Below are 18357 nucleotides of genomic sequence, written 5' to 3' on the forward strand. Positions count from 1 at the left end.
ATAACCCACCGCGAAAACCATGTTGGTTGGGAGAGAAAAAGTTAATGCGCCCTAGGAATACTGTCATGTGCTTGAAGATTATGTGTTCGAGAAGTTTACATCATGTACTAGTTAGTGAAATGGGCCTGAAATTTGAAGGTGAATCAGCGTCTCCTCCTTTGTGGATTGGTTTTATCTTGGCTTTTTTCCATTCTTGAGGTAGCTGCGAAGTACTGAGTGATTTCCGGAAAATTAGGCCTAGGTATCCACTGCACCACTCTGCATATTTTTGTGGAATGTATTTCGTATATCGTCGGGGACACTACCTGAATATGCCATGGACTACATCAGTTTTAATGCGGTTTATGTCGAAGTGATTACTGAAAAATATTACATCAAGTATATTTCGTTTCTCTCATGTAGCATTATTTTTAGGTTTGACAGCAGGCACTAAAAATCGCATGGCTTCGAAAGTTTGATGATTTTATCAGGCTAACTAAGAACAGAATATGCGAAATTAATTTTTTCTAATATTATCTACTGTAATATGTAACCTGCTGTCTGAAACAAGCATGGTTGATCCTTCCATCGTAGGAATTGGTATAACACGAAAGTCTTCAGAGAAGTAGTCGAATGTTTACTGTACCTTGACCATGAGCTACACGCTTTAAGCGTCAGTGTAGTCCACGTGCCTGGCACAGCTACTCAATTTACACTAAGACGTCGATACACCTCGTAATGCTTGGCTGAAACCGAGATATGCGGCATAGGCTGATACTCATTGACTGCTTCGCATGAAAATGTTTACCAGAATAAGTGGAAGCTTGCGGATTGTCTTCTAGTATCGTTTCATATACGCAGTGGTCCGGCTACTTTTGTTCGATGTAGCCGTTTATTTTACTGTCATTCACGTTAATGCACGTTAATTCACGTTAATTCGTCGTGCTCGAAAATAGTTCAATATAAAGCAGGGGTAGGCAACCTGCGGCCTACGGGGTAGTAGTATTCGGCCCGCGGCAGGACGTCAGAAACCCCCTTCCTTCAAATAGTCGCATAGAAATTTTTAACCTATCTTTGTAAATTGCGACCTTGTCAAATCCGTGCTGAAATCAAACATGATTTCTAGTCTTGTTTAGTACACTGTTGTCAACACGCCGAATTTGCTCTCTTTGCCAGCGAAGCCACCCTTCCCCATCCTCTCCCCCCCCTCTACGGGCACTGGCGGCGGCGGTGACAACTACGCCACCAAAATTTCGGTTGTTATGATCTCACAAAGCTTTCGTTGTAAAAGACAGGACAAGATAAGACAGAGCAAAGCCAGTCATATCTTTAAGATGACTGCCAGTTGGGCGTGTTGGTATAGGTTCATGATGAAACAAGCGCAAAATATACGAAGACTCAGAAAGGACACGCTCCGTCCTGTGTCCTTTCTGAGTCTTCGTATATTTTGCGCTTGTTTCATAATGAACCAGTCATATCTTATCTCTTCAAGCATTATGCGCACTAAAACAGGTTTTCCTTGTTAAGTGTGTTGTAACGACCAGCGCAAGCAGCTACTCTCTTATGTGACAATAATTAGCGTGCAGGAGGCGCTTTCTAGCCTCGCGCACATTAGTTTCTCTTGCGGAATTCTTCGGGATGTGTACTGTCTGCTTGTAAATGCGAAGCATTTCTTAGCGAACCTTTCGCACTTTCAGTGTTTCTATCTATCTATCTATCTATCTATCTATCTATCTATCTATCTATCTATCTATCTATCTATCTATCTATCTGTCTATCTGTCTGTCTGTCTGTCTGTCTGTCTGTCTGTCTGTCTGTCTGTCTGTCTGTCTGTCTGTCTGTCTGTCTGTCTGTCTGTCTGTCTGTCTGGGTGCTCTCATGGTCGCCTCCTTAACTTGGTGTAGACGAAAATTGGCATAGGAGGGTAAGAGGATTTGACGAATATGACTGTCGGGACATGACATGAATAACGTGAAAATCCTGTCGCGTACGTCGTCAAACCCTTTCCTCCAGACACGTGTGGCACATACCCGCCACGGGCCATGGTGTATCGGTATGCGCCACAGGTGATTGACAGTTTATATCTACCCAGGAATGGCGAGAACAGACATTGGTAATGTAAATGCGAGAGCGTTAAGAAAAATCGACATCGGCAGCGTTGATCCGATGAATGGAAAGAACACAAACTAGGATCCCAGCAGTAATCGAACCAAAGCATTCTGCGTGCCAATCAGGTATTCTGCCCTAGAGCCACGCGAGGTCTTTGAACTGGTTTGAAAAAACAGCCTATGCAGGCGTAATTTCGGTGCAACGTCAATTGTGGCTGTGGTGATGACTATCTGATTTGACAAGAAAGCAATAAATGCTACATATATACTCCTATGGTACTGGCGTCCTATCAGATTAACGTCTGTGGTTCCAGTGCTGGCTCCACTTTTGTAGCAGTTTAATGAACATTACATTTGTATTCCTTTGATTCAGCAAGCTATATTGAAGCATTGCTAGGCCCCGGAGGATTACATTACCGAACGTTATGTATGATATTCACATAATTGCACCATAATGCGCGCCTAATGTCGATAACACTGACCTATGTACTCTAATGTGAGGGCTGCCGTTACGTCACACCCTAATTTAACCTTTAAACGCCACTGTTGTCGACGTGCCTGGTAAGCCCACGATGTGCACACAGCACACTTACAAAAACACGTCAATGCACCTCTTAGGGCTTTGCTCAAAGCCATAAAATACAGCATAGAAGTACTCTCTGACAGCTTCGCATGAAACCGATTCCCACAACGCGTGGGATCTGCCGTATTTTTTACAGCTTATAGCTTTAGCTTGTTGCTCTACAAGATGCAACTTACGTTCGCCCTGCGATGCAGTCTCCCAAGTCTCGGCTCCTCAAGCAGTTTCACCTGCAAGGCTGGCGCAAGGGCGACGTCAACCCGCCATCTGTGGACCTCCTGGTGCGCTTCCTCAGCAAAGTTGAGCGCTGGCAGCGGAAGTGCCCACCCAAGAATCCCACCATTGTCGCATGCTTGTGAGTTCTATTTACGTTTGACCGGGCTCAGAACAAATTTTTTCGGGATAAAGAAAAGAGGCACATGGGTATTGTCATTGGTATTGTCATGGGATGTTTTACAGAGACGCTATGGCTTCATTGGCAAGCCTGTCAAGTTGTGTTGCCGCAGCAATTCTTTACAGCAGGCATAGGGTTTGTTGATCGCTGATTGTCAACCCCATATGGGGTTTTCACAGGAGTGGAAACAAATACAATTATACAAGAAAATACACAATGTTCTGCTGCAAGAAATTACCAAGAAGTACATCACAAATAGTAGTAGTAGTAGTAGTAGTAGTAAAAGACTTTTATTCAGCCAAATTCATAGGCCGAGCATTTCGACCGCCTGCGTGATCAGTCGACGCTGTTCTTCTTCCCCTTCGGCGCCGATCCAGTCGAGCCAGGTGGTGATGGAAAGGAAAGGGGGAGGATATGAGCTGGATTGCTGAGCAGTTGGGCAGTAGAAAAGGCAGTGTGGCAGGTCTGCATATGTAGATGGGCAATTGGGACAGCAGGGGTCCGACCTATATTTATAAAGAAAACGGCGAGAGGGGATGATCAGGCAATTCATTTGGATGTGCCGTAGAATTCGAGCCTCTAGTAGAGTGAGCGATGGATGAGGAGGAAGGTAAAGACGCTTGTCGAGTCAGAGCTGTAGGTATACCTCCTTGATAGTATGGCGCAGCGAGATCTTCCCATCGTTCTTGACGGAGCTCCCACTGTCTTCCGAAGGTGTGGGCCAGGGGATGAACGGTGCCCGGTGCAATATATCGCGGGCGAGCCGGTGAGCCAGCTCATTGCCGTCAATCCCCGAGTGCCCAGGAACCCAGCGTAGGAAAACAGGGGAAGGTTGCAGTGCATAGACAGCTCAACCTCCTGTTGGAGGTATGGGGGTAATGTGCGGTTCTGTATGTTACGGATGGCGGCGTAAGAGCCAGAGTATATCGTGTACTCGGGAAGTGAAGGGAGGGAAGAAAATGATTGTAAGGCATGGACTGTGGTTACAGCGCTGTGGTCTGTTGTTTCTTCTGTTCGTCCTCGTTCTTTTGCGCGGTTTATTCATTCGAGATGGAATCACACCAACTTGCCCAGTTAAACGTTCTAAGGCATGGACAATGGAAAGGACCTCGAGCGAAAGTACATCGGGTGGGTGCAGGTATGGCGCGCTAGTGTGGGTTTCAGGTGTCGAAAGGTGTGGATGGTAGATAGCGTAGCCGCATGAACCCCGAGGAGCCACGAACGAGGCATCCGTATAGGCGACTCCCTGTGTAGAAAAAGGAGGGGAATGATGCCGCGCTGCCGCGTGACGACGGCCGGCGTGCAGAACGGGGGACATGTTGGACGGGAGAGGAAGGATACGAAGGTTGGGAGCAGGGGTGCACGCGGGAGAAGGCAAGGTGGCAACGGGAACTGCAATGTGAGGGATACCCGCTTGGGCCAATAGCCATTGACCCTGACGGGTAAGAGAAAGACGCGCAGTCTGAGAATCGTGGTGGAGAGAAAGAAGAGAACGTAGTGGATGGAAGAGGCCAGTGGCAAATAGCTTAGTAGTAGAGGTAGTGATAGGAAGGTTGAGAGCTGCCTTGTAGAGGCCTAACAGAGTTCTTCCTAGAGTGTTAAGTTGTGTTTGGGTAAATTGAACGTAAGGTATAAAATACAGGAACTTGTTGAGGGCGAGCGCATGGGCAACACGGCACGCATGAGCCTCGTGGAGACCAGACTGTCGAGTGATAACGCGTCGCAGGAGGTGAGTTACCGAATGGCAGGTCCTGACAGCATGATGGAGGGCCTGCGCGTTCTTGGCCGCATGCAAAGGGAAGCCAAGAACTTTGCATTGTTTAACGGTAGGAATGGGAGAGCCAGAAAGATGCAGGGAGATGAGATCATTGTGGGAGCGCTGGTAAGCGGAGCGATTGAGCAAAGGCAGCTCAGATTTCTCTGGAGCAGGAGACAGGCCAGCAGTGGAAAGAAAGGAAGTGATAAGATCTAGGCCACGCTGTGAAGTATCCTGCACTTGTCCGGGAGATCCAGACGTTCACCGGAGAGTGATGTCGTCGGCATAAAAAACATGATGGAGGTCAGGAATTTCGGATAGTTGGGAGGCAAGAGGGGCCATAGCCATATTGAATAGGGTAGGAGATAGTACGGCACCTTGAGGAGTGCCGCGGGTGAGGGAGTGCGGGTTGGACAGATGAGTATCGACTCTAAAGCGAGCTACTCGATTAGAAAGGAAGGACCGAATGTAAGAATACATGCGGGAACCACATGAAAGGGAGGAGAGCTGAGCCAATATGTGGTCGTGGCATACACCATCGAATGCCTTACGGACATCAACGGTTACAAGAGCATGAATCTGATTGCGAGAAGGTGAGAGAAATGTGTGCTGGAGGACGAGGAACATGTCCTGCGCACAGACGCGACGTCGGAAGCCGATAAGAGAATGGGGGAAGAACTCTCGCACCTCAATAAAATCAGACAGGCGAGTCAGGGCCATTCGCTCAACGGTCTTGCCTACGCATGACGTCAAAGAGATAGGGCGAAGGTTAGAGAGGGATGGAGGCTTGCCCGGCTTCGGAATCATGCAAATGAGAGAGGATGTCCAAGAGCTCGGAAGGCAGCCGCTGTCCCATGCTTCGTTTAATGTTTTTAAGAGGAATTCTTCAGCGTTGTCGGGAAGATTGCGGAGTGTAGTATATGTTATCTCATCCTCGCCGGGTGCCGAGCGATTAGAATGAGTTGCCAGGGCAGCTTCAAGCTCCCTGAGGGTGAATGGGCGGTCTAGGTCTGGGCTAGTATCGCCACAGTAATCTGGGTAGGAAGGTGTTAAGGGAGGCGGGAGATAGAGAGAGGTTAAATTGTCAAAGACATCAGACGGAGTCCCGTGAGTAAGCGCTTTAGCTAGGGTGGGAGCAAGGGTAGGCTTAGTACCTAACAGAGATCTAAAGAGAGACCATGTGGATCGCGACTGCAATGCGGAGTCGAGGCCGTCACACAGCGCGTTCCAACGAGAGTGCTCGAGGGATGCGCCGTAAGCCACGATTTCAGCACGCAGATCATCAATGCGGGAGGAGAGTAGGACGTTATGCGGCTGGGAGCGAAAAGAGCGTTGCAAACGTTTATGACGACGCCATAAACGGAGAAAGTGAGGATCAGGGTCAGGAATGGGGTGTCGAAAGCGAGCGCGACGGCTGCTGGATGCCAGTGCTGCGGAGATTCGCGATGTCCAGTCGTCGTAACTTTCATATGAGCCATAAAGGAGATTAGTGCGGAATGCCTCCCAGTCAGTGTGAACTACTTGGCGTGTCCGAGTCATGTGGGAAAGGGAAGTGGTGATGTGTATGCGAAAGTGGTCACTGAAAAAGTTTTAGGCTGACACCTGCCAATGAAAAGGAAGAGAACCCCGAGAGAAAGTTAGGTCGGGTGTAGTGAAGCGCTGTGAGGCAGTGCCCGCTCGAGTAGGGATGTCAGGAGTGTTAAGAAAGGTGAGGTGACGTTCCTGGGCAAGACAGTGCAGAAGGTGGCCTGGTTTGAGTGTCTGGGGGTAACCCCAGAGCCTGTGAGAAGCATTGAAATCACCCCCAAGGAGGATATGAGTAGTCAAAGGAAGAGTGGAGGAATTTGCCAAGGGCATTGAACAAAGATGTGGCAGGGGCATTGTAAAAAGACATAAGGGTGAGAGAGGTACGAGAAGAGGGTTGGTAATAGACCACACCGACTAAATATCTAAGGAGAGTCGAGGGGATGTCAAGTCGTTCGACGGGAATGTCGGTGCGTACGGGACGCAAGTGGCGTGCCCGTCGTAGCATGGTAGGCACGGTAGCCCGGGAGGGTGCGGGCCGTCCGAGTCTCCTGGAGAAGAATAAAATGGGGTAGGAGAGGGCGGGTGAGGATATATTGGTGGAGAGGGGTCCTATTATGGCGAAAGTTGCGGCAGTTCCACTGCAAAATCTCGAGGTCCTTTCCACGCGCCATCTAAGCCATTGCAGGGGCGGAGGCGTTTGTGCGACCGCGTTCCTTCTTTTTTGCCGGCGGAAGCGAGTCTTGCAGGGAGTTGAACATAGAAGCGAATGATTCCAATTGCTTGGGATTGGGTTTCGAGGGCGGAAAGAATTCGGACAATCGAGGTTTCCAGTTGAACCAAGCGAGTGTGGTGCGCGGTGGTGGTGGTTTCGACCATGTCAGCCAATTTGGCTACATGGAAGTCGGAGGTCGGGGCGGTGAGCGTGGCGAGTTGCTTATTCAACTCCGCGAGTTCGGAGGTAAGAGAAGAGGTAGTGGTTTCTAGGGTCTGCGTCAAAGCGTGGATTTTCTGCTGTAACTCATCTGAGACGCGCTGTTGCTCGCGCTGGTTGCTTTCCAGCATTGCGAGCCGGAGATCGAAGGAACGGCTCTCGTTAATCATGGATGGTGAGGGTGTGTTGTTAGAGGAAGGAGGGTACACCGGTGACGCGCCTTTCACTTTAGCGGCGTAGGATCCCGGGGTGGATGTTGCAGGGGGTGAACGGAATTCATGCGTCGAAGAGGAGGGCGGGCATGGCTGGGTGGTTCGGTGCAAGGCTGTGCGACGGAGAAAAGCGGCTTTGGCACACTCCCGCTGCTTAGCAAGGAGGAAAGGGCAGGTGGAGTCGAGAGATGAATGAGTATTGACTTGGCAATGGATACACCAGGGATAGGCACAAACGTGAGCAGCAGGATCTGCGGGCAGAAGCGCTGCACAGCGGCGGCACTTGGCCGCAACGCTGTGCTGAGGGCATTGGTGAGCACGGTGCCCTATAGCAAGGCACCGGGTACAAGTAGGGGGCTTAGGTTTATGTGGGCGACATCGGAAGGATACGCGTTTAAAATATACAAAGCGAGGGATGACGGTTCCAGCAAATGTTATGAGAACGGATTCAGTGGAGCCCTTCATACGTGCAGCGAGTATGTCAGTAGTGAAAGATTCGAGGCCATGCAAGAGCTGAGGTGATGTGAAATGACCACAGGCATTGTGTATGACGCCGAGGCGTGAGATGGCAGGATTGGGTGCATATGGCTTGATGGTGATCGGCTTACCGTTAAGTTCCATATTCGTAAGAGAGAGGAGGAGGTGGGCAGTGAGAGGGGAGTGTGTTTTCAGGAACACAAGGCTCTGAGCTGGTTTGGCCTGAAGGGTGACTGCCGCGCTGATCTTGGGCGAGAGATTTGCGGCGGCGATGATGGAAGCAAGCAAGTCGTACAGAGGTAGTTTGGGCGTGAGTGTCCCGGGTGGAAGTTGGATACCGACGGTGATGAGCTCGGTGCGAGGTCGGGCGGTCGAAGCAGGTTTCCGGTTGGCCTCACGGTGTTCCAGATGCCGTGAAGTCCATTTCTGTCGAAAAGTCGTCGGCCGCAATAGTGGAGGGCAAAACTGTGGGGACGAGAGGAACGCCGCTCTTCAATACGGACTTGTCGGCACACATAGAATTTTCCTTGAGTATTCCAGGCGCAGATCCGATGGGAACAGCATCATGCGCGACCGATTGCGACGCCGACGCGGTATTGAGGCTCTTGGGATCCGGAGGTAGCGTGCTTGAGCTGGGAGTCTCAAGGACGCTTGCGTTGCACGTTGCTGGAGCGTGCGCGCTGTTGGGGAACGCTGCCGGTTGATCGACGGTTGTCGGCGTGGGTCTGCTGACGTCGCCAGACAATGACAGCGTAGGTACGGCAGCGGCAGTGGCACAACAGGAGGCTGGGCTTACCGGTGGGGCATCATTTGTTGTCGGTGGTACCGAAGGCTCGGCGAGACGCTGCATTACGGAGGTGCAGGCGCGGCGCGTTAGGGTTAGCGCGGCGCCGCGCCGCTTCGGATTTCTGAAGGGGCCTGGAGGGCCAGCCTGGGGTCGGATCGGTACTCGTATGGTGTCCACGTGTCGTGGATGCCTACTAGAAGGAATAGTGAACTTGTCCAGAGCCGGGCGGGGCCCCGTACCGGGCCAGGAACACGTGAGAACAGAGCACGGTATGCAGCCAGCCAGACAAAGCGGCGCCACCTAGCGGCCCATCACAAATAGAAACATACAGCGAACAAAGGCATCTACTCTTGTATTGGGCGCATTGGAAATAGGAAATAACAAAACAATATGGCAGTATTGATCATAAGTCAAAAAATGCCGATATTGTGCGCACAAGAATAAACAAATACATGCTATGGCGTCTTTGACCCGAAGAAAATTAGTAACTGTTAAGCTGAAGTAAAAGCACTGATGGAGGAAGATATACCGTCGGAAAGAAGGTGAATTTGTGTCATTTCGGGTGACTGGCGGCTTTATGTACAAAGTGTGTATGTCCAAAGCTTCAGAAATTACAAGGAAATCAAATAAGCTCACTTTAACATGGCTATGAATAATAAAGAATCGAAATTTTAAGCGTTCATACTAGGTGGTTAGGCCTAACGCGGGAAGGTTTGCACGGTTACATAGTTCGGAAGCAGATTGTACGCGCAGTTCTTTATTAAATGGGAATCTGAAAGCCATCCTTTGAACTCAGTCCAGTTGATAGCGGTCAGAAGCGTTGTGCGTGCGTGAGGTGGGGGGGGGGTCCCATACTATCTTAGCATATTCTATTATTGGTCGTGTATACTAAAGTTTTATACGCCAGGCATTTCACCTCGGGAGTTACGTTCTGTAGTCCTCGCCTCAGGCCCCACAGAGTTTTATTTGCCTTTCTACAGGGGTCATCGATGTGAGTGTTCCACCTCAAGTCTGGAGTAAATACCTACCCTAAGTATTTCTATATTTATTTAGTTCATGCGGACCCATGCGGTAATTATATTTCAGAGGCACCTCTTTTCTTGTTATAGTCGTGCAAACTGATTTTATGGGGTTCATTCATTACACCAAAGTAGACTTTTCTGTAAATTCTTGTTCAGGTCCAACTCGTCACTCAAGGATGCGATCTTGTTATATATGTAACGCAGTCGTCTGCAAACAGCCTTGTTGTGAGGGATAAATCTGAAGGCAGGTCATTAATAAAAATAAGAAATAGAAGTGGCCCCAGAGCACTGCCTGGAGGCACGCCGGATAAAACTGGCTTAGCAGGACTTGTGTTTGGGCAAGTTGGTTCATACGTGATGCGGACATACGAGTGCTATGGGACGGGGACATAGACAAGAGGCACACAGGACAGGCGCTCATATAAAAGTGGTCTGGACGTGGATTTAATTTTACTTGTTTCTACGTACTGCGCACGAGAATGGCGATAACCACTGAGTAACACCTAAATTTCTGAATGTTTCACTTGCTGTTAGTTTCGGATGCGAGACCTCATCAAAGGCTTTGGCAAAGTCTAAGAAAATTAGGCCAATCTGCCCTCGACAGTCTACAGCTTGCGCAAGATCATACACTCTCACAACAAGCTGCCTTACTGTAGATAAGCCCCTAAGAAAACCATGTCGCAGTGGTGGCAATAAATTGTAGGTGTACAAATTATTGGAGAAATAACGGAAGGAATAAGGCGCCAACGAGACGAACACAAGAATTAACATGGACAAGTCGTTCGTCTAGGTCACTTCTTATCGTTGGCGCCTTATTACTTCCGTTAACATGCACCAACTAGCCCAACCAAAGGTTCTAATTCGAGAGACATTTCACATTATACGCTCAAGCAGTTTGGAGTTGGTGCTCGTAAGAGTTATGGGCCTGTAGTTACCCATATAAGAAGTGTTCCCATTTTGTGAACTGGAGTTATTTTAGCTTGTTTCCAGGCTAAAGGAAATGCTCCATTCGTAATTGAAGACCGATAGCTTTTATTAAGATCCTTTGAGCATATCTGAGCATATCTGTATATGCTCAGATATGCCCACTGAGCATATCTGTATAAAAACTCGTCGGGACTTGGGAATTTCTTAGTGCGTAGGAGACTCCTTCGTTGATTGGCGGGTTAGATACTGAAGGGTGATCGGAAGTATCAGAAAAGGGCGGAAGTGTGCCATCATCCTTGATAAAGGCAGAAGAAAAAAGGAATTAAAATTTTCCGTACGTCCAATGGGAATTCTTTCATCGACAGGTATATTCTGTTTCTCTGAAGGGTTTACATATCTCTAGAATCTGCTAGATGCTTCGTAAAGTAAGTTTTTCAAAGTTACATTAAAAAATACGTATTTAGATTCCTTGACAAGATGATTTAGATGTAGCCTCAAATTATGAAGCGATGTCTTGTTCTGGGCACTTGGATTACGCGCTTCCCTCTTCCTTTTGTACCTTCGTTTGACATGAATTATGTCTCTCGCAATCCAAAACTTATTCCTATTGCACTTTCTCCGGGCCCGAGGGCATTACAGAGAGGAGTGGTCTGAGAACAATACATCAATAACTGCTATTTTGAAGGCGGCAGATTCTTCGATTCCAGCAATGGAGGCAGGAAGGCGGTTCCAGTAACTGCTTGTTTGCGGCAAAAAAGAAGCATGGCAAGTGTTAGTGCGGCATATGGGAATTTTAACTTTGAGACGATGGTCGAACCGTGGTGATACACATTCTGGGGGAAGGAAAAGAAGGAAAAGATCATTTTTAAGTGTTGGATTCGTGCAAAAGATTTTGTGAAATAGGTTTAAGCGGAAGTACTTACGGAGTGTTGGTAGACCTAGGGTAGCTTTCATTGAAGAGACACTGGCGTAGCGGTTGTAATTGGAAAGCAGGAAACGACCTGCACGGTTCTGAACGGACTCACGGCTGTAGTTAATACGGAGCTAAATGGGTCCCAAATAGAACAAGCGTATTCTAATTTGGATCTAACGAGTGTTGTGTACAATTGAAGTTTTAAATCTGAAGGAACGGATGAAAAATTACGGCGGAGAAATCCAAGCATACGATTGCGTTGTTAGTTACATGTTCAACGTGCATATTCCATGAGAGGTTGTGGGTTATGTGCACGCCAAGATAACGGTAACTATTAACGGGGTTTAAAGTGGAGGTTTTAAGGGTATAGGAGAAATTGTCATTAACTTTATTCGCAATGCCCACGAACTATAGGTGGCGCGCCGTGCTTTTCAAGATGGCGCCAGGAGGAGGGTCAACCCGTTTGTTAGCATAGGAACAGATAGTACGTGCGGACGTACGGCCCGTGCCACTTTCACTGGATGAAGTGATGAGCTGTGCTGAATTGGATATGAGACTAAGCTACCTTCCCAAACCATGGAAAGTGCTAAGTACTCGCCACCTAATTATTTGCTGTGGTGTGAAAGGTTATATTTCAGCTCCGTTACCGTGCATAACGATGCTTTGCGAAATCCTGTGCGTGCTACATAAAACTGCATGTACTAAAATTGACGTATGAGCAGAACGGCACTCCGAGGTAGTACGTGCCCAGCCAACGTTTATATAGATACGTTGTACCGAGCCTGCCTTACGGATTTGCCGCAGTAGTAGGCCGCCAGCGAGTAGCGCCATCGCTGCTGCACGGGACGTTTAACGTGGTGATGGTTTGCAAACATAATACGCCGTCGTCATTACTTGTGCAGTCGGGAACGCGGAGTTACGTCTTCAACGGAACACAAGCATTTAACTGCCCATTCAGTAGCGCTTGTGTCACAGCCATGCTGAGACTCTAGCCGTGTGCAATTCACTTCACTCGCATGTTGCAGGCTCGATCAGCACGATCGAAACACGAATATTGAAAAGAATGCACACGTATCCTTTTCGCAACGTCGAAGAAGTTAGCCGAGAGGCGTGGATTGTGGCCGTGGCTGCACGTTCCAACGCTCTAACCATTTCGCTTCTCTGGTCGAGCTCGAGCGTGTTGTCGGCATGCGGCGCTCCATAATATCCACAATAATTTATACATGCAGTGCACAAGAGGAACTATGCTTTTATCTCGCTCAAGGATATCATACATTAAATACAATCAAAGTGACTTACGAGCGCGAAAGAACATTAACGCACGAGGGGACGTGAAGTGCAACTCGCTCCTCGTGAGTTAGCAGCTGATCGTTCACCGTCGCTCTCACTTTCGGTGCCTTCACAGTCTTCTACGTCCAATGAAAAATCCTCGTCGTCAAGATGGTTTCTTTCAACATCACTGCTGAAAGCAATCTGAAGAATTTCCTCCGCCGAACAACTTCTGCCACTCCGCGTCACCACGTTTACAATAGAGAGTTTTAGTTTAGCGCGCGCAAACCTGTACGTACGCAACGGCCTGCGCGCTGCGTACGTTAGAGTTGAGGCTGTCCCCTACATTTTTAGTTTACCGTACGCAACAACCGAAACGTGGACTGCGTCTAAGCGTCAGCACCTTCGTATCGGCGTGTTTTTCTGCGCCATCTAGTGGCTAAGAAATAAACTACAATAGCCGATCATAGCTGACACAAGTCAAGGCACGAGACAAGGCAAGATTTTACGATGGCGCAAATTTTGTTGGGGTGATCTGTGGTGAACGGTGACGGTTGGTACGACTTCTACGAGGCGAGCAGGAGCGAGGGAGAAAAAATTCCTTCCAGCATCCTTTCGAATCAGCGCCTTTTGGCCACTCTTTCATGGGAAGAGATAGACGATTTGATGCTCACAAACCGAGAGCGGTGGCTTTTGAAGGGCGACTGCAGTCTCGACGACATCGAACATCTCCTGCATCTTTGCAGCGATCACTGTCCACTGCACTGGGTCCGCGAACGGATTCAAGCTACTCACGTAGACAAGGAGCTCCAAATCGAGGGTAATTCCGAAATGGACGCGGCATTTATTCGCTGCCATGACCGCCGTGCCGCTTGTGCTGCTGTCGGACGCAGCCATTTTGCTTGTCTCGACCTGTCGTGATCTCGCGAGAGAAACGCCCGTAACGTACGCAACGGCCGTAGCGGGCGCAACGTAAGCGCCGAGATCTAGCGTGCGCATCTCTTGCGCGCTCAAACGCACGCATCTCTCTTAGGTTCAGCGCATGCGCAGTCTTGCTCTCTCTCACCCGTTGCGTGCGCAAGGCCGTTGCGCACGCTAAACTAAAACTCTCTAATTACAGAGACGTCTGGGCGCGGAGAACATTTCGCTCTCAGATCGGTCAATGAGCAAATCGCTTGCAGTGTGCTGCCACCTATCAACAAACGTACAAAAACAAGCGCGCTGGCTATGAAACCAACACACTGGCGAAGGACGGCGTGGAAAGCGTTCGCTCCACGAAAGGCGTGGAGCAGACGCGTCCTCGAATGATTGAAACGTCGCTCGCACGATTAGTAACAGCGCTTTGCTGACAAAGGACAGAGGCATATTTTAATGTATCGACTTGAGATCGCTCAGTTTTACAAGAGCACATCGCGAGCCGGCGCGACCTCCCGCGTACAGTGTTATGGGATTCATGCACTACAAGAAACACTGACCAATGCTATATACAAGTAAAATAGGGTGAGCTTCAACTGAATATGTCGGACGATAACATTTAACTGACGTACGTGACTACAGAAAGCCTCGCGAAGCTGATAGTATACGTACGCTGTGGGCTAGCATTCAAAGCGCGAGTCGCCACGTATTTTCACGAAAACTTCGCGCCTCGCAAGAGCGAATCAGATTTCTCGTGTCACGGAGGGCCCGGTTTGTTCACTGATGCAGGGAACATGCCAAGTCGCAGTGTTCCTTCCTTGCCAACGCGTTAACACTGAGGTTAGCACAGCCAAACAAGGGAGGGACTGCGTAGTGCTGCCATTTTGTCGTCTACTAACCCTCCTCGAGAGGACGCTCCTGAATTCCGCTTGGCGGCGCGGTAGTCTATGGGCATAAAGTCACTGGAACGGTAAAAGTACCGCGTTCGTTTTCTCTTCGCCGCCGCGCCCTTTCGGCGGCTTCGCCACAGAAAGGGTCCAGCTCGCTCGCCTTGCGAGTGTCTCCCGGCCGCCGACGCACGGCGCTTTGAAGGGCGATTGTTTCTATAGCCTCAGAAAAGCGTGCAGGAACATTACGACATCCCGTATCGTTTTTACACTTCATCGCAAGCCTGTCGAGGTATCGAAGAAGGCCTGGTGCTGAGCTTTTGGGTGCAGCAACCGGCGGGAAACGGCCAAAGCCCTCTTTGCTGTTCCCAGCGGGATAAAGGATGCCAAGTGACGGGCTGTGTGGCTGCACAGAATACGGCGCGAAAAATTTGTTCCCACGACTGATAGCCGCCTTTGTGAGGCAAGTGTTTCATTTATAATTCGCAAATGTTGTTTCGGGGAATGTTTGCGTCTCTGTTGCACCAGTGCAGCTTCTTTCGCGTGGTTGCCGCTGAAGGTTCATGCACAATAACATTGCTGGGCAGCTTTTAATTATGTTTGTCGTAAAACTGACGCCTCTGGGTTCACATATAACGATCAGTGCGCTATGAAACTTGACTGCTACAGATTGGTATTGTGTGACTAGACTGTATGATGAAGATAAAAAACAGTGTGTGCCATGAAAATAATGGCACGCATGTCATGTAAGGCACCATTTACATGCCATGCTTATGGTGCACTCGCGGCCGGTTCGCTGGCTTCATGTGCATGCTAGCGCGTGACGTGACTGTATAGTTGTGCCTTTTGTGTCATTCCGGCAGATCCCACGCATTGTGGAAATCAATCTAATGCGAAGCAGCCAGAAAAAAGCTGCGTATGCCATTTGTTCACTATATATCGCATGTTTGTCATTCATGCAAGCATGTAGAATCTGGTATATACAACGCATGACATGGTTTTATGTTCGTCACGCACCTATGTCATGCCATACCAAATTTGGTATACATCCAGTTAACAAAACGGCCGGAAGCGCACAAAGACAGTGTATAGTAAACCGTGCCGTGCTGTACATGACATGCACGTCATGATTTTCATGTTACCACCTGTCACTAACGTTCATCGTACAGAAATATCTCGTCATATCAATTTTGGTATATATGCATTTCATTAACGACCGCGAGCGCCCCGAGACCATGCCATGTAAATCATGCCTGCCATGATTTGCACGTTATGACCAGTAACTTACGTTCGTCATACAATCTTGTCACGCCATATCAATTTTTTTGTGTATCAAGCTAGCGACGCGGCCGCGAGTGCATCATGAGCGTGGCATGTAAATCATGCCGTACATGGCGTGCATCTAATTATTTTCATGTTACCGCCTGTAGTTTATATTCGTGCATACAGCCATGTTATGCCATACCAAATTTGGCATACATCCCATTAACGATTAACGAAACGCCTAGGAGAGCAAATAGTCGTGGGTGGCCAGATAGATAGATAGATAGATAGATAGATAGATAGATAGGTAGATAGGTAGATAGGTAGGTAGGTAGGTAGGTAGGTAGGTAGGTAGGTAAGTAGGTAGGTAGGTGGGTGGGTGGGTGGGTGGGTGGGTAGGTGGGTAGGTAGGTAGGTAGATAGATAGATAGATAGATAGATAGATAGATAGATAGATAGATAGATAGATAGATAGATAGATAGATAGATAGATAGATAGATAGATAGATAGATAGATACTACGTTCAAACTCGCAGAAGTTCGTTAAAAAATGATTCGCATATAATAAATGCCGACAGCTGAGCGCGTAAATGCCGCGCAGTTCGCAGTTCTTTATCGCGTTAGTACGCGTGCGTGCGCGTTAAGGCAAGTGAAAACTGCGGCTATTTCTTTCCTAATCAGTTAGCGAACAATGGCATGCTTCATTCGGGGGCCCCGCCACGGTGGTCTAGTGGTTATGGCGCTCAGAATAACAGAGAGCTGAGCTAGTTGGTACGTATTCATTCTAAAAAGAGACAGGGCGTGCAAACACGGACACAAGAAAGAGATCAGGACACCACAAACGCCGCTAACAACTGAAGAGACGCACAACGGCTGAAAAGAAAGAAGGCACGAAAACTTATCTGCGCATGCCCATGCAACCGGCGAACCTATCAATCCGGCACGCGTGGCGGTCTACGTAGAAGATAACTGTTAAGGCATTTGATTTCATCTTTATGCAAGTTAATCGACGGTTGGCTCACGCATGCGCTACCACTATTCTCGATATGCCATGCTTCAATCATCAGGCGCGTTTCTTCATTTCTATGCCGGTACACCACTGCGCATTCATCGAATTTTGGCGTGCACTTACAATCTCGACAATGTAAAGATAGATTAGAAGGTGAGCCTCCTGTTAGCGATCTCTTATGTTCCAACAATCTCTGGTTAATGCATCTGCCCGTCTGTCCTACGTAGAAGCGGCCGCAGCTGAAAGGGACCTTATACACCACACTCGTACGGCAATCAGTGAATTTGTTGGTGTGTTTTACGAAACATTTATCGGTCCGCTTCTTGTCTTTTACTCGCTCATTCTTCCTCTGCACAGCGGCACAAATCTTACCTAGCTTATTGGCAGCCGTGAAAACAACATTAACGCCGTATCTACTTCCTACTTTCTTTAGCCTGTGAGATATGCAATGAATGTACGGAATACCTACGACACGTTTCTTCCTATCGCTTTCTGCAACCATGCTCGGACTTAACACAATAGACTTCTTTAAACGCTCAGCGACCGTGGCCACTGCATCACGAGGATACCCTACATCTAAAAGACGCGTAACCTGTGCGCTAAAGCTATCACTCATTTTGTGCTCACATGACTTGGTGAGGGCTGACTTAAGGCAAGACATGGCGATGCCGTTTTTTACAACCTTCGAGTGCTTCGATGAAAAATTTAACAGCGGTTTGGAAGATCTAGGAGAATACTGCCAGCACACGTGGTTCTTCTGGAATGTTAAGGAAATGTCTAGAAATTGTATTCCATTATTCTGAGGCACCTCTTTAGTAAAGCTCAGCCCTCCTCCATTTAATTCAAATTTTTCGCTCACGGAAGTTACCACATTTTCAAAGTCCTCATCACTACAAAAAATCAAGTAGTCGTCCACATAACGAAAAACCTTAATAACCGAATTACCTAAGGCGCCTTCCAAAAGATTGTCAATCTTGCTAAGGTATAAATCACTAAGAACCGGAGCAACCTTAGAACCAATACATATCCCTGATTTCTGCACATAAACGCCTTCCTTCCAACCTACCAGCGTCGACTTTAAATACATGGAAAGGATTTCTAGAAATGCCCCGGTAGAAACACCACATTTATCGGTGAAAACCGTCTGGTCGCCTTGTTCGTTAATACATTCATTAACACATTTTAACAAGTCCTTATGCGGCAAAGAATAATATAGGTCTTCAATATCCATACTAAAAGCTTTACAACAGCCGGGGTTCTCCTCTGAGAGGAACTGAACTAGCGCCTGAGAATTACGCATACGAAAAGGGTCTGAAAAACTCAAAGAGGTTAAGCAGTTCTGCAAATAACTAGATACAGCGACTTGCCAGGTGCCTTGCTCTGAAACGATTGCTCGAAACG

General features: G+C 48.3%; 1 protein-coding gene across 2 annotated transcripts in view; it reads left to right on the forward strand.

Moving 5' to 3' along the window:
* LOC119403989 (receptor-type tyrosine-protein phosphatase mu) overlaps positions 1-18357 on the forward strand; it is a 963694-nt gene that overhangs the window by 911141 nt on the left and 34196 nt on the right. For both annotated transcript variants that reach the window (XM_049419317.1, XM_049419318.1), the window contains one exon: positions 2865-3022. In XM_049419317.1, the coding sequence (XP_049275274.1) occupies positions 2865-3022 (158 nt within the window). The remainder of the gene's footprint in view (positions 1-2864; positions 3023-18357) is intronic.

The sequence above is a fragment of the Rhipicephalus sanguineus genome, chromosome 9, assembly GCF_013339695.2.
Source record: "Rhipicephalus sanguineus isolate Rsan-2018 chromosome 9, BIME_Rsan_1.4, whole genome shotgun sequence".
NCBI lineage: Eukaryota > Metazoa > Arthropoda > Arachnida > Ixodida > Ixodidae > Rhipicephalus > Rhipicephalus sanguineus.